Genomic DNA, 14402 nt, shown 5'->3' with positions numbered 1-14402 from the left:
ACTGATCATTTTCTCCTCCCCTGAGAAAAGCCACTGCCAGAGGAATCTGGTAGTGGCTCTCATACAGAACAAAGAAGCGCTCAACCAACCATTCCTGTAGAAGGAGGTTTCATGCCTAATGATTGACTATAACGAACTATGTACTGTACATCGTTATGGCAAAATAAGGCCCCCCAAACAGGAAACCAGTAACTACAACCACATGTTAGGTGTAAGTAACCAAAAGAACATGGAAAAGAAGGTGCAATCACCTGACCACATCTGAAATAGGATTTCAAGGGGGCACATTAGGTAAATTAAGGCAATTTAAGTGAAGTTCATAACAACAACAAAAAAAACACAAATGGTAATTTTACCTCTGTGGAGCCAGTAAAAGCAACTTTATCCACATCCATGTGAGAAGACAGGGCAGCACCAGCTGTGGGACCCATGCCAGGTAGGATATTAACCACGCCCGGTGGGAATCCAGCCTGAGAAAAGATAAAACATGCAATTCAGATAAATGAGCCTTAAATTGTAAATTAAATGGAAAAACAACAGTTGTAGATTAGATGAGTTTGTGAAGAAATCTAGTGCAGAACCTGCGTTTTAGACCAGGTTCAGATGATTCACAATAACTGGACTCACCGCAGGTCTCCAGACCCCAGATCCCCAGATTACAGCCGCAGACACATAGGAGCATAAGATTTATACTCCACAAATTTCAAGTCTGCGCTGCTGTCAATTTTTGTTGATTTTTTTTCTGCAGCATGCCGATGAGGTTTTTTTTTTTTTCTTTTAATACAAAAGACTTACCCACTGGGCTATTACTGTAATACACTGCAGACCGCATCTACATTTATGAACGTACTTCACACAATTTTGCACTTGGCCAAAAGCACTTCCCCTTTGCCACAAAGTATCTTACCATGTTCTTACATATACAGTAACTAAGACAGTCCAGGACTTTAAAATGGTGCTCTTGTAGTGTATTTCTTAAGAAATCAAACTTCGATCTAGGGGAAAATGCAGTAAGGACCAGCAACTGCCAGCATCCATAGCCATTTCTGCGCCAAACCTCAGAGTATACAAACAAGCTGCTTCTATAGTCGGCCATACACGATAGATGGCTGTCAGCCGAGCAATACTTCGGTTATTGCCAACCATCCCACGAAGGAACACTCCTATGCTCTCTGAGATAGCCGCCTGGTTACAGATCAGCCGGCATCTTCTCTCCAAAACAATGTGATTGTCACTCTGAAGTAGGACGTGTGACATCTTTGGATCAACAATCGGCCGGCACCCCCAAACATAGACAGTCAGCCGAACCCATTGCCTGGACTACTAAACATTCTGGAAATTTAGGCTGTGTTTAGCTTTTCTGTAGGCCGTTATTTCGTCTCATATCTCAAGATGTTGTCAGGATATTTTTTTTTTTTTCCATTACTGTTTTATTCTATGTCAGCAACCCAAACACCAAACCGCTCCCTCCCTGGGTCCAGCACTGCCTCTTTGCCGCTGCTCCAGTCTTTGTCGTCAGGCTGCAGCGGTGATATCACTACAGTGTTAGTGACTGAAGCAGCCGATGTAGACAGCAGGAGCTGCTGAGCCCAGTGATTGGCTGCAGTAGTCACATACACTGACGTATTGATGTCACTGCTGCCATCTATCAAAGAATAGCGCTGCAGCAGGGAGACCATGCTGGACCTGGGGAGGGAGAGTTTTGAGTTTTATTTATTTTTAAATGAAGTTGCAGAGATAAGAAAAAAAAAAAAATCAAAAAGACAATACACTGTATACTCCCAGACAATTACTTGAAGAAAACTAATTTCACTGTTTCTTGAATGACAGATAAAAGTGGGTTTTTTATTCTGTAGGATTGATGATCTATGCAATTGTTTTCTTTTACGTTTTATGTAACATGATCTGTATAAAGGACCGATGCTGTATATCTAATTTTACTATTGATTATCTTGATAAAATATATGAAATAAAGCAAGTCCACAGAACATTTCCATTATTACAGCTCTATGGGTTTACAGAAGCAATATTCAGTCAATGTTTCAAAGCAAGCACCATCCACATGGTTCATCTTGAAGTGCTCATTGTCTAAGCAAGCAGGAAATTTGCTTATAAACTACACCAAGAAGAGAAAATCCCTGTATAGTTAGATATGTGGGAAAAGTAAAATAACAAATGCTAAGAATCACTTACCTCCTTCACCAGACTGGCAACATGTAGAGCAGTGAGCGGTGTCTGTTCCGCAACCTTCATGACTATTACATTCCCAGTAGCCAGTGCTGGGCCAAACTTCCAGGCCAACATCAGGAGAGGGAAATTCCACTGTAAGAAGGCAGAGGAGAGCGTCCACATCTGCTACTACAACATCTATGTTTGTTTCCCAATTTAATTATGAAGCGAATTGTAAATCATGGTCACAACGACAAGACATGGACTGAGCAAAGCCTACCGGTATGATCTGTCCGCAAACTCCAACTGGTTCGTGTCTGGTGTATGTGAAATAGTCTCCATCAATTGGAATTGTTTTTCCGTGCCATTTGTCAGCCCATCCAGCGTGGTATCTGAATTTTAACATAAAAAAGCCTAAAGCCCATATTTTAGACTACACGAGAGCACAAACATGGTTTGGTATAGTTCACCATTTGTTGACAAATATGTATGTGACAGCTCTCACCCTGCGGTATCGGCTCCAGACGATTTTGTGACCTATTGAGGCCGATTAACCCCTTAAGTACCGCCGTCAATCGAGACGGCTGTTTTTAAGAAAATCACACCGGCCCAAAGAATAAGTCCGTCTTGTCATTTTTACCACACGGTGAACCGCTGAAAAATAAAAACTATTCTTGTACTTCTGTCTATTTGTTCATTCTGCCGCCTAAAAATCGGCATAAGGCTCGGCTCACGTCTATTCTGCGCTCTCCACTTACAGCTTACGTCGGGGTTTCCGTATAAATTCCCCAAAACTGTGATTTATACAAAACCCAGGACGGAACCACTCGCTAATGAGGCAAATGGAGCCACTTTGGACTGGTCTGTGTTCCAGCAGTGTCCCATCATTTTAGGTGTCTTTTCCGCGAACAGGTGTGGGCGACCACAGATCTGGGCACGCCTAAAAAGATGGAGGCTACTGGAACAGACGCCAATCGGAGTACGAAGGGTCTCCATCTGCCTCATGGTGGGTGGTTCTGTAGGGGGATCCGTCTGAATCGCATTTTTATGGGATTTACACGGAAACCCCGAGGTAAGTGTACATTGTAGAAAACAAATTTGATCCAGCCTTATACTGGAACTGATCGAAATTATGTACCCTAACATGTTACTAATAAAAACCCCAATTCATCCCGCATGAAACCATCCCCCACTCAGGTCCGTCATCTGTTGCTGGAACTATAGGGGGTTCCCACGTTGCTTCTAGAACAAAGACTCTGGAAAAGCGACATGGCTCCCGCCCCACTCAAAATCCTGTGAATGCTGCACTCCCAAATTCAAATGTACCCTCCCGAGCCCCATTGTGCCTAAACCACAGTAAGCGGCCACATGATTGGCATTATTGTAATGGAGAAAAGGCATTTAATTTACAGGTGCGTATTGCCAGAAGCCCAAGCTGGGGGGGGGGGGGGGGGCACCTTTGGAGCTCCGCAAAGGTCACCTGTAAATTATTCTAGCAAAATCTGTGCTCCAAAAGCCAAATAGCGCTCTTTCCTTCTCAGCTCTGACATGCGGCCAAACAGTAATTTCTGACAACATTTGGGGCAGCACCGCGTTCAGGCGAAATTGTGCAAAAAACTGTAGGGTCTAGCTTCACTTATTAACCCTTGTGTACCTGAAAAATTTGCAGCAAATACAAAGATTACATTTTTTTACCACTAAAATGTCATAGTTCCACGTCTCAATGTTATAGAATTCTATGAGGCACCTATGGGTTCAAAATACTCACTACTCCCCTAGATGAATTCCTTGAGAAGTCTAGTTTCCAAAATGGGGTCACTTGTGGGAGGGGGGGGTTCTGCTGTTTTCACGTCAGGGGCTCTTCAAATGCGACATGGCATTCACAATCTATCCCAGTTAAATAGCGCCCATTCCTTTCCTAACCCTGCCTTGCACCCAGGCAGAAGTTTTTGACCACAGATTCTGATTTGGCTTTGATCATAAGTCATATTGCAAGACTTAAAGGGTTGACTGTGACTTGTAGGAACGCCATTTCCAAAGGGTGGTGCTATAGAGTTCAAGTCCTCCAGAGGAGCATTGCACTGTGAATAAGCCTCATTACCCTGCCATGCCAGAGCATACTCTGGTATGTCACTCTCCACAAGGAGAAACGTTGCCCCTTATAACCTTATAAAGTGACAGATTGGCTCAGTCACTAAGGGGTTAAATTGTACTAATCCTAAACTGCCATTCTCGGGTGACGACACCAACACATAGTTTAAACTTGGGAAAAACACACATACTCATGGCTTTCTATGGGTAAAAAAAAAAAAAAAAAAACAGTAGTGACATGCTGCAGTTATTAAGAGACCCTGCAGTTTTCCACTTCAGTCAGGAAGAAAAAAATAAAACAATGTGTGCACATGACATTTCTGATACTGTAAAAACGCAGCTTAAAATTTTCCTAAAAAAAAAAAAAAACCCAACATGTGAACATAGCCGTATCTGAATGAGATTTTACAGAGACAAAATAAATATTGTTGGAAAGAAAAAGTCCTGTTCTATCACCCACCAATTCCAGAACCAATTTCCCAACACTCTCCCGCTGATTTTTGTTTTTTGATCACATTGGCCACAATCTCGCTCAGTAGTATTGGCTCCATATAAGCAAGCATCGACTAAAAGTTTCCAAAAAAAGCTGATACCTCAAACATTTTAATACAAGATCCAGATCCGCCATATAGGCTAAGGTGTATGGCTTTCCATTGTCCAGGGTCTCCAAATTCTACAAAAAAAAAAAAAAGGACAACACACAAATACAGTATCCACATAAATTTTAAAAGAAACAAACTAACATTTTCGCTTGCATTATTGGAATAGTGTGAGGTGCATTGTTCCCTTGGAAGAGAATTATAGAAGCCTGCATTTTTACCGGATACAGCAGAGCCCCATGTGAATAGCAGTGGGTACCTCAAATTCATTCAGAAGGGGTTCTAAAAGCTCTGTTCATGGTCTTAAGAATCGTTAGGGGTCATGATGATCAAACCCCCAGCAATCAATACGTTGTCCAGGGATAGGAGATAAATACACTTGGCAAAAGACCTTCAATATATAAGGCTAGTTTTTTCTCTCTCTCACCACAGATAAGAAAGTACAGGGAAATATAACAAACTGTAAAATATGTTGTCAGAGAATTCGGCCTCATTCTTTACTAACGAGCCCTTTGAACTTATCCACTTAGTCTTGGACTATCAGCATCGTACATGAGGAAACATTAAGATTCTGCTGAATTTTGAGTGATTAAGATATGCCAGGAGCTGGATTCACAGCCACACTGCTCAGTACTATTGCATATAGTCTTTGATACCACTGGTACTACATCTGACTATGTGCTAAACAAAGAAAGCAGGAATCCCTGCGTTTTTGTGTATGGTAGCATGAACACCCAATTGTTCATAGAGAGCTGATCATTCAAGAGGGAGCCTGCAGAGGAGAAAACTGGAGAAAAATGACAGATACAAGTGATAATGGCCTCAAATGGCTTTATTCATCATGTACACACACAGCTATCCATTCTGAAAGGAGCACTGCTTGAATAAACTTGCACAAGGCCAAGGTGGGGGAGATACTGGTTGTGAAAAGCTTGTTTGGCTGTCAGCTTATGCTTCTGGCCAGCTTAAGGGTATGTGCACACGTTGCAGATTTGTGTGCAGAATTTTCTGCATAAAAAATGCATCTCCTGGCAGAAAACGCAGCTGCAGATTTCACACGCTTCATCGCGTTTTTTGTGCGTATTCTATGCTTTTTTAGTGCGGTTTTTCACCTGCGGATTTCTAGAATGGAGCAGGTGGGAAAACTGCAGCAAAAGCGCACAAAAGAAGTGACATGCTGCTATTTTTATTCCGCACCAAATCCGGGTGGAAAAAAAAAGTAGCATGTGCACAGCGGATTTTGTTTCACATGGGCTTTAATGCTACTGTACATCACATGCAGTTATGATGCCTATACGCAGGGCCAAATCTGCTGCGTATATGCAGCAGAATCCGCACCGTGTGCACAGAGCCTAAGCACCAAAGCTCAAATTAAGCTGGGACTAAATTGCTAGAATTTATAAACAGCTCTCACTTGAATGGAACACCTAAACCTTTATCATTAGATACTTACAGCAAGTACAGCTCTGTCCCTCTCAATAAGATCAGCCAGTCTATTCATCAAGACTCCCCTTTGGGAGGCATCCATTCTCCTCCATGGTGACCCCAGTTTAAATGCCTCTCGTGCAGCTTTCACCGCCTTGTCAACATCTGCCTAGATAGACAATAACACCAAAACCGTTCAGTAATGCATTTGAACATAGTACTTATGGCATCATTTACTTTACATAAAACTGGAATAATATGATCTTACACATTTGCCAAGATGTATTGATAGAATTAAGAACTGTCTTTGTTGCCAGAGCAGAAGTTACCAATATAATGCACCAACTGCTCTATATAAATCTATCCATCTCACACACGCACGCAGCGGGTGAAATAAGTATTGAACATGTCACTACATTTCTAAGACTTATTACATTTTGGGAAGGAGGATATAAAAAAAATTTTTTTTCCCTACAATGGTGGTGTCTAATGAACTACTTATGGTACCTTACCCGGGGTAAGTGGCTGCGGTAAACGGGGTCCCAGGAGGCTGGTGGCAAGAGTGGGGCAATGCTGCAGGCCCCGGGCTTGGAGGAGGGTATGTTCAGAGATGAGAGGCTGCAGTGGGATCCGGGCATCCAGAAAATGTCGAGAGTCCCAGACCTGCCCATAGTTTTTACTGTGGTGGATTTGGGGAAAACGGCCAACGGAGGCAGCGCATGCGCAGATTGAGATCTTGGCTTGCCGACATTTTCTGGAAGCCCGGGGCCCACTGTAGCCTCGCTACACGCCCCTTCTCCCAGCCCAGTGTCCACAACATCGCCCCACTTCTACCACCGCCACCAGCTTCTTGATGCAGCGACCCTGCCTCCGAGGACCCTGCACCACTGCAGCCACCCTCACAGTAAGCTACATTTGAATTATACAAGACCCCCCACTCCATTTTCCTCCCAAACTTGGGGGAAAAAGTGCATCTTATATGCCGAAAAACATGGTTAATATATTTCTAAAGGTGCGATTGACATGAGATTTTCACCAGATGTGGGTAACAACCCATCCAATCCATACAAAGAATATATGGACATCTATGGCTTGATTTAAGTTATGTGGATTAATGAGAAATGACTCAGGGAAAAAGTATGACACCATTAATTTTACTACATAATGTACAAGGAAAGCGGAAAATAAAAATCCAAGTATAATGAAAAAAAAAAAAAAAAAAAAATGCAATTCTGACAGTTTACTTGGAAATGATTTTATGGTGTACATTTTAATAGTAAAAATGACCTCGAAATATGATTCTGCTCATCTGTATGAGTACAGCAATACACACACACATATATATATATATATATATATATATATATATATATATATATATTTTTTTTTTTTTTTTTTTTTTTTTTTTGAGGGTTGTACCGCCAATTTCCAAGACATTAATTTTTCAATCAATGGAGCCATGACTTCTTATGTTTTGTGGGGCAAGAATACATTTGAATTCATACCTTTTTGACATAGATGTGACATTTTGATTGCTTGTTACATTTTTTTGTGATATTGCAGTGAGCAGAAATACCTACGGTAATTGTCGCTTTAATTATTTCCATTTACAGATGGAGTTACTGTAATTATTTTTATATTTTGATAGGTCGGACTTTTCTGAATGCGGAGATATCACGTGTATTTTATTAGCCTTATTTTTAAAGGGGGAAAAGGGTGGTTTGAATTTTTTTTGCCTCTGTACTGGTGTTCCCCTATGGGACTTGAACCTGCGATCTCATCGCTTTTACTATATACAGCAATGCCACAGTATTGTTGCATTTACTAAAAATCATGGTCTCCTTTGAAGCAAAGGCACAAACTGGGTTTTAAAGGAGCTCCGTAATGACAGGCACAAAGGTTTTTCCATAGACCCCCAACTATCATGGCAACCCATTGCCGCTCTGCGATCACGTCACGGGCGTCCCCCGAAGGTCCCACCGAATCACATGCCCCTTGCCTGTGCTTTGCTAACACCGCTGTCAAGAGTTTGACAACAGCATTTAAACAGGTCAACCAGGGTAAATGTCCAAATCAAAAGGGGTAGTGCAGTGAAAGCTACCAAACTTTTGTCACATGGAAATGGAACATTTCCAAAAATGGATTTCAAAGTTGTAGAATCAAGAATAAGACCCAACAACAAAAAAACTAAAACGCCTATGTAAAACAATCCACCCTCAAACTGAACCAGCAGCCTTTTTTATTTACGGTGTCACATATCCTTTTTAAGTAAAAAAGCTTCAACAGTTCTGTTTTGGAAGGAAGTTGGCAGGATAGTAGTTTTATATACTGTAGTAGAATTTGATAATTGTTTAACCCCTTCGTGACCGGGACAATTTTTTAAATTCTGACCAATGTCTCTTTATGTGGTCATAACTCTGGAATGCTTAAACAAATCCCAGTGATTTTGATACTGTTTTTTCGTGGCACATTATAATTTATGATAATAGTAAATTTAGATTGATATGTTTTGTGTTTATTTATAAAAATATCAGAAACTTGACAAAAATGTAAAAAAAATTGCAGTTTTCAATCTTTGAATGATTATCCCTTTAATCCAGATAGTCATACCACAGAAAAACATGAATAAATAACATTTCCCACATGTCGGCTTTACATCAGCACCATTTTTTAAACTGTAATTTATTTTGCTAGCCTTTTAGGAGGTTTAAAAATGTAGCAGTAATTTTTCAAGGAAATTTACAAAATTTATTTTTTTGGAGGGACCTATCCAGGTTTGAAGTGACTTTAGGGGGTGCTATATATTGGAAAACCCCAAACGTGATACCATTTTAAAAACAGCACCCCCTGACATATTGAAAACTGCTGTAAGGTAGTTTATTAACCCTTCAGGTGATTTTTAGGAATTAATGCAAAGTGGTATAGCAGGAATGAAAAATTGTTTGTTTACCACCTAAATGTCGCTAACTTCTGAACTGACCGCTATAGCCTGGAGACGCTAAAGCCCCCGTTACACACTGCAATATCGCTGTAAAGTCACCGATTTTGTGACGTTGCAGCGATATTGCTAGCGATATCGCTGCATGTGATACTTACCTCCGACCGGCTCCCCCGCTGCTCATCGTTGGTCGCGCGAGAAGCTCCTGGACCATTTCTCGTAGGGCGCTTCCTGTGGCTTCGACGAGCGAGGCATGGAGGCGGGCGGGAGGACGTCAGGATCACCGCGTCTGACAGGTAAGTAGTGACCACCGACCTCTGCGATGTCGCTGGTGAGATCTGCCTGTGTGGCAGCTCACTAGCGACCACTTAGCGATGCACCAGCGATCCATATCGTTGTCGGGATCGCTGGTGTATCGCTACGTGTAACTGTACCCTAAGGCCGCTATTTGGCCATGAACAGCTGTGGCAAACATCAGGACCACACAATCATGATCTCGGTGTGTCAATTAGATTAAAGTGCAAGCCCCCACAATCTTTTAACCATTTATTTGATGTAGTCACTTTTGACAGCAGCAACTAAGGGGTTAAACAGATATGGACGGTGCCAACACCGATCATTTGTGATACAGCAAGTTGTCAGATATAGTGGACAGCCGAAAGCTGCTGGATTGTCACTTTTATGGGGATGATATTCTCTTATAGCTCAGGTCAGTATACATACACGTATTGGCGATCTTGAAGGGGTTAAAAGAAGTGGTACTCTACGTGGACAACTTCTTGTCATACCCCTCACTTGGCCCCCATAAAATAATAAAGCTTATAGTTTCCTCCCAAGCAGGTGCCGATACCACAGTGCTGGCACTCGCTGTACCGGGGCTCCCGAGCTGTTTGGGCATCGGTGTCTCGTGTCACATCAGCTCAGTCCCCACCTCCTGTCACATTGAGTAGGAAGAGGAAATCCGAGATCAGCTGCAGCCTGAACTTCCTCTTCATGTTTGATTTGTTAGAAGGTGGCGACGGTGACGCCCTGGGACCGACACGGGAGCCGAGTACAGACTTAATTATTTTATGGGGGCCAAACATTTTGATCAAGATGATATTTCCTGGCATCACTTTCTCCGCCTTCAGACAAATCAAACAAGAGTAAAATAGGCTACTAGTATTTTTTTCTTCAAAATCATAAACTCAACAAGAGCTCAATGTGGGAACGTAGCCATAGAGAGAGGCATTAATTCTCCAAAGATCGCAGCCAGCCACTGCTGTACAACACTCTGCGTATATCTATGCCTTGGAGCTACATACAGCTAATGAAGTGCTGGATGACAGAAGTTGAACAAAGGAAGCATAAAATAAATACAGCTCAAAGGTCTGCTGATTATCACGCCAAGCAGGGCTATGGAGTCGGTGCATGGAGCACATTTACAGAAAACATTGATTAAAAAGTTGTATGTGGTCCAGTACTTGTGTAATAAAAGCAGAAAAAAATACTCAGTTATAATAATCTAAAGTCTACGTATCACCTCTAAGACAGACATCGTAATGTAATAACTCAAAATAGATACACTATAAGGAATATACAAACCCTAAGATTAAATGTTACTTTGCTAATGTTCAGACAATTATCTGCAAGTGATCATGGGTTACTAGAAAAAGCGAAAACCACTTTTAAAATGTAAATATTTTTTAGGAAAGTTATCTTGAACCATATCAGCATATCTAATCTCGCTGAACCAAGGAAACAAATTATAGAGGACCTCCTCACATTTTTCTACAAAGTGTTTTATTGACAACAACACAACAAGGTGTATTAGGCCAGAGACATGTTCAACCATCCTTGTTCTCAATGTCTCGGTGGTATAACCTATACAAGAATTAGCAACTCTTTTCTAAAAGAAGACCTGTCACTTGCCATAAGTATTTTTTTTTGGGGGGGCAGGTCTCCCGAGTTTATTTTTCTTCTTTTATGTTAGTACACTTCTCCATTCCTGAGGTACATAATGGCTCCCACTTCCGTGCATGTAACTCTAGTATTGTTAGGTTAGCAACTGTAAGTGGGCCTGCAGATGACAGACAGAACAGATGCTGGTCATGTCCACTAGGCTAAAAAAAATTACAAGATTTATTAACAGAGCAGAAAGGGACATTTTAGGAATGGAGAGGAACAACAAACACTAGATTCAAGAGAACAGCAGCATTTACACTGTCGGGGGGGACAAACGACAAGTCCTCTTTAAAGGGAATCTGTCAACCCATTTTTCGCATATAAGCTGCGGCCACCACCATTAGGGGCTTATCTACAGCATTCTGTAGATAAGCCCCCGATGTAACCTGAAAGATAAGAAAAACAAGTTAGATTATACTCACCTGGGGTCCGGTCCGGTCCGATGGGTGTCGCATGTCCAGGTCCGGCGCCTCCCATCTTCTTGAGACGCGGTCCTCCTGCTTGCTTCATCGCTCCCCGGCATTGCACTCCTGCGCAGGCGTGCTGGTTTGCCCTATTGAGGGCAGAGCTAAGTAATGCAGTGCGCAGGCGCAGGGCCTCTCTGACCTTTCCTGGTGCCTGTGCACTGCAGTACTTTCCTCTGCCCTCAACAGGACAGAGAAGTGCGCCTGCGCAGGAGCCACGACAGGAAGCAAGGAAGATGACGTCATCGCATGAAGATGGGAGGCGCCGGACCTGCGACGCCCATCGGACCGGACCGTCCCCCTTGGAGAGTATAATAAAACTTGTTTTTCTTATCTTTCAGGTTAGATCGGGGGCTTATCTACAGCATTATAGAATGCTGTAGATAAGCCCCGAAAGGCAGTGGCCGCAGCTTATAGCTGAAAAAGCAGGTGACAGATTCCCTTTAACATCTTACTCTTATTATCAATTTTGTCACAAGATGTCTTGTATTTTTTTTGCCAAGTGTATAATCTTACCTTAAAGTTTTGTGAGTTAAAAAAAAAAAAAGAAATCAGCAGCACTGGAAATCTCATTAAGGTGCACTCCAGGTGAAACCAGACCCAAACAGTCGCTCGGCAGCACAAATGTAGATTCATGTAGCAGTTAGATAACCCGTTTATTAACTCCTATGTGTCATCTTCAATGAGCCTTTATGAAACATAAGAGCAGTGCATCGGTGACAGGAGTACGGATATATCCAGAGCCCACCAGGAGTGATATCACATCAATAGATTTACACAGTGCATTGTAACAAGACCAGATGTGGATACATTTTCCCTAGGTTCTTGTCATAGACTATGTGAATAAAGTCAGGCAGCTTGGTGGCATGGCACCGTATATTTCCAATGCTCAGGTATGGTAGAAAAGCGCAGATCGCGCCATCACCTTGTGGATTCTGTGCTCCTGGGATAACTGCTGTGAGTAAACCAATTGTTTGGTTAGAAGGTGTGCGCTAGCCCAGCAGTGGCAAGTCAGGATTCTGCCTGTTTAGCTAGTGGACAGTCGGCCTAAGATTTATTTTGTATAACAGCAAGACAAACTGGTTACAGCCAATTGTATCAAACCGGCATGGTGTGACCGGCGCCTTGGAGTGCCCGAAGTACCCATCTAACCAAGGAAACGGTAATCCCATGAGCCAGTTCCAAACGAGTAATTGCATCAGTATTATAAAGGTGAATGGAGCGTTTGTCTCATATGCACTACCACTCCATTTACATGGGACTCCATTCCTGGGATCAAAAGAGGGTCCAGGTGTTAGACCACCTCAGCAATCACATATTTATCATTATGTGCGCCTTTACTGTAGACAAAAGTTACATTTCTCGATCAGCAAGAGGTAACTTTTTCTAAATAGTTGTGATTATAATAGATGTCATGTATATGATAGGATTCACAAAGTGTGGCATTTCTCATATAGGACACGCCACATCAAAATGACTGATCATTAGAGCAGGTGCAAATTAATTGACTTAGGTCCTGATCCAGTGGCCAGGGCAAATGAAAAAAAAAAGAAAATAAAAAAAAAAAAAAAAAAAAAAAAAAAGGAAAGCAATTTACAAAATTGAGAGGTTTTAAATTTTTGTTTCCATTTTCTCATCAGTAGCACATCTATCCATTCTGCGACTCGACAATTTTTCCTTCTTCGCATTGCAACTTCAATGTTGAGGAATGTAATTGCACACAAGCAAAGGGTTTAAATATTGTCACAAGAGAGATATTGCAGACATTCATGATAATGTGCCAAAGTGACTGTCTGTAACTCAAAATATTATATCACATGAGACTGAATTACCCACCCAAATTATTCTTTGCTGCATCGCCAATGTTGTCAAGCAGCTTTTCCTCCAGTCAAGCCAAAAATAAATTATGGTTGGTCACTTAAGGACTGGAGTTGGGGAACCCTGCTTTAAGGCCCACCAACAGATGATGTTTTCAGGATTTCCTTAGTATTGCTCAGGTGATAATTGCTTCACCTGTGTAATACAAAGGAAAACATGATCTGTTGGTGGGCCTTGAGGACTGGAGTTGGGGAACCCTGACTTAAAGGGATTGTCCACTACTAGCTCAACCTCTTCTTAAACTAAATGCTTAATAAAGCCTATACTCACCTCCCGAAATGTCAGCACTCGCTCTCCCTGGAGTTGTGGCCCGATGTTGTGACGCTGAAGCCCAATCAGCGCTGGCGTCACCGTCTCTGCCCTCAAACAAACTGAACATGAAGAGGAAGCCGGGGATCAGCTGCAGCCTGGACTACTACTTCATGATCAGTTTGTCCAAAGGCAGAGACAGTGACGCCAGCGCTGACTGGTCGCCGGCGTCACATCACAACAATGCATCACAGCCTGAGGGAGAACAAGTGCCGACACCGCGGGAACGACATGGGCGGCGAGTTATAGCCTTCTTATTTTATCAGGGCCGAATATTTAGTTTAAGAAGGGGCTGTCCAAGTAGTGAACAACCCCTTTAAAGAAATTGTACAGAATAAGACATGAATGCTGGTTACTTCTTCAAACATTGTCACACCTACGCTTAGGTTGTGTGTCTTACTTCATTGGAGATGAGCTGCAATATCAGAGGGACAAATGTGGCCTCTTTTTGGAAGACAGCAGCTATGTTTTCTTAAAAGGAGTCTGTCACCCCCTGTTACAGTTTGGTATACAGTATATTATTAATGTCCAACTTGACTATTAAATAATCAATATACAACTAATACCTCACCTGTTACTACGATT

General features: G+C 42.1%; 1 protein-coding gene across 1 annotated transcript in view; it reads right to left on the bottom strand.

Moving 5' to 3' along the window:
• The window catches only part of LOC141079180 (aldehyde dehydrogenase, mitochondrial-like), an 83768-nt gene that overhangs the window by 55091 nt on the left and 14275 nt on the right, over positions 1-14402 (bottom strand). Inside the window, exons 3-7 of the mRNA XM_073565290.1 lie at positions 6313-6453; positions 4854-4933; positions 2450-2561; positions 2194-2322; positions 357-470 (exon numbers count right to left, since the gene is read on the bottom strand). Of these exons, the coding sequence (XP_073421391.1) occupies positions 357-470; positions 2194-2322; positions 2450-2561; positions 4854-4933; positions 6313-6453 (576 nt within the window). The remainder of the gene's footprint in view (positions 1-356; positions 471-2193; positions 2323-2449; positions 2562-4853; positions 4934-6312; positions 6454-14402) is intronic.

This window comes from Dendrobates tinctorius, unplaced genomic scaffold, assembly GCF_039654945.1.
Source record: "Dendrobates tinctorius isolate UK_male_01 unplaced genomic scaffold, ASM3965494v1 ptg000003l, whole genome shotgun sequence".
In the NCBI taxonomy this organism is placed as follows: Eukaryota; Metazoa; Chordata; class Amphibia; order Anura; family Dendrobatidae; genus Dendrobates; species Dendrobates tinctorius.
Note: the sequence above shows the minus strand (reverse complement) of the source record. Positions and strands in the feature narration are given on the sequence as shown.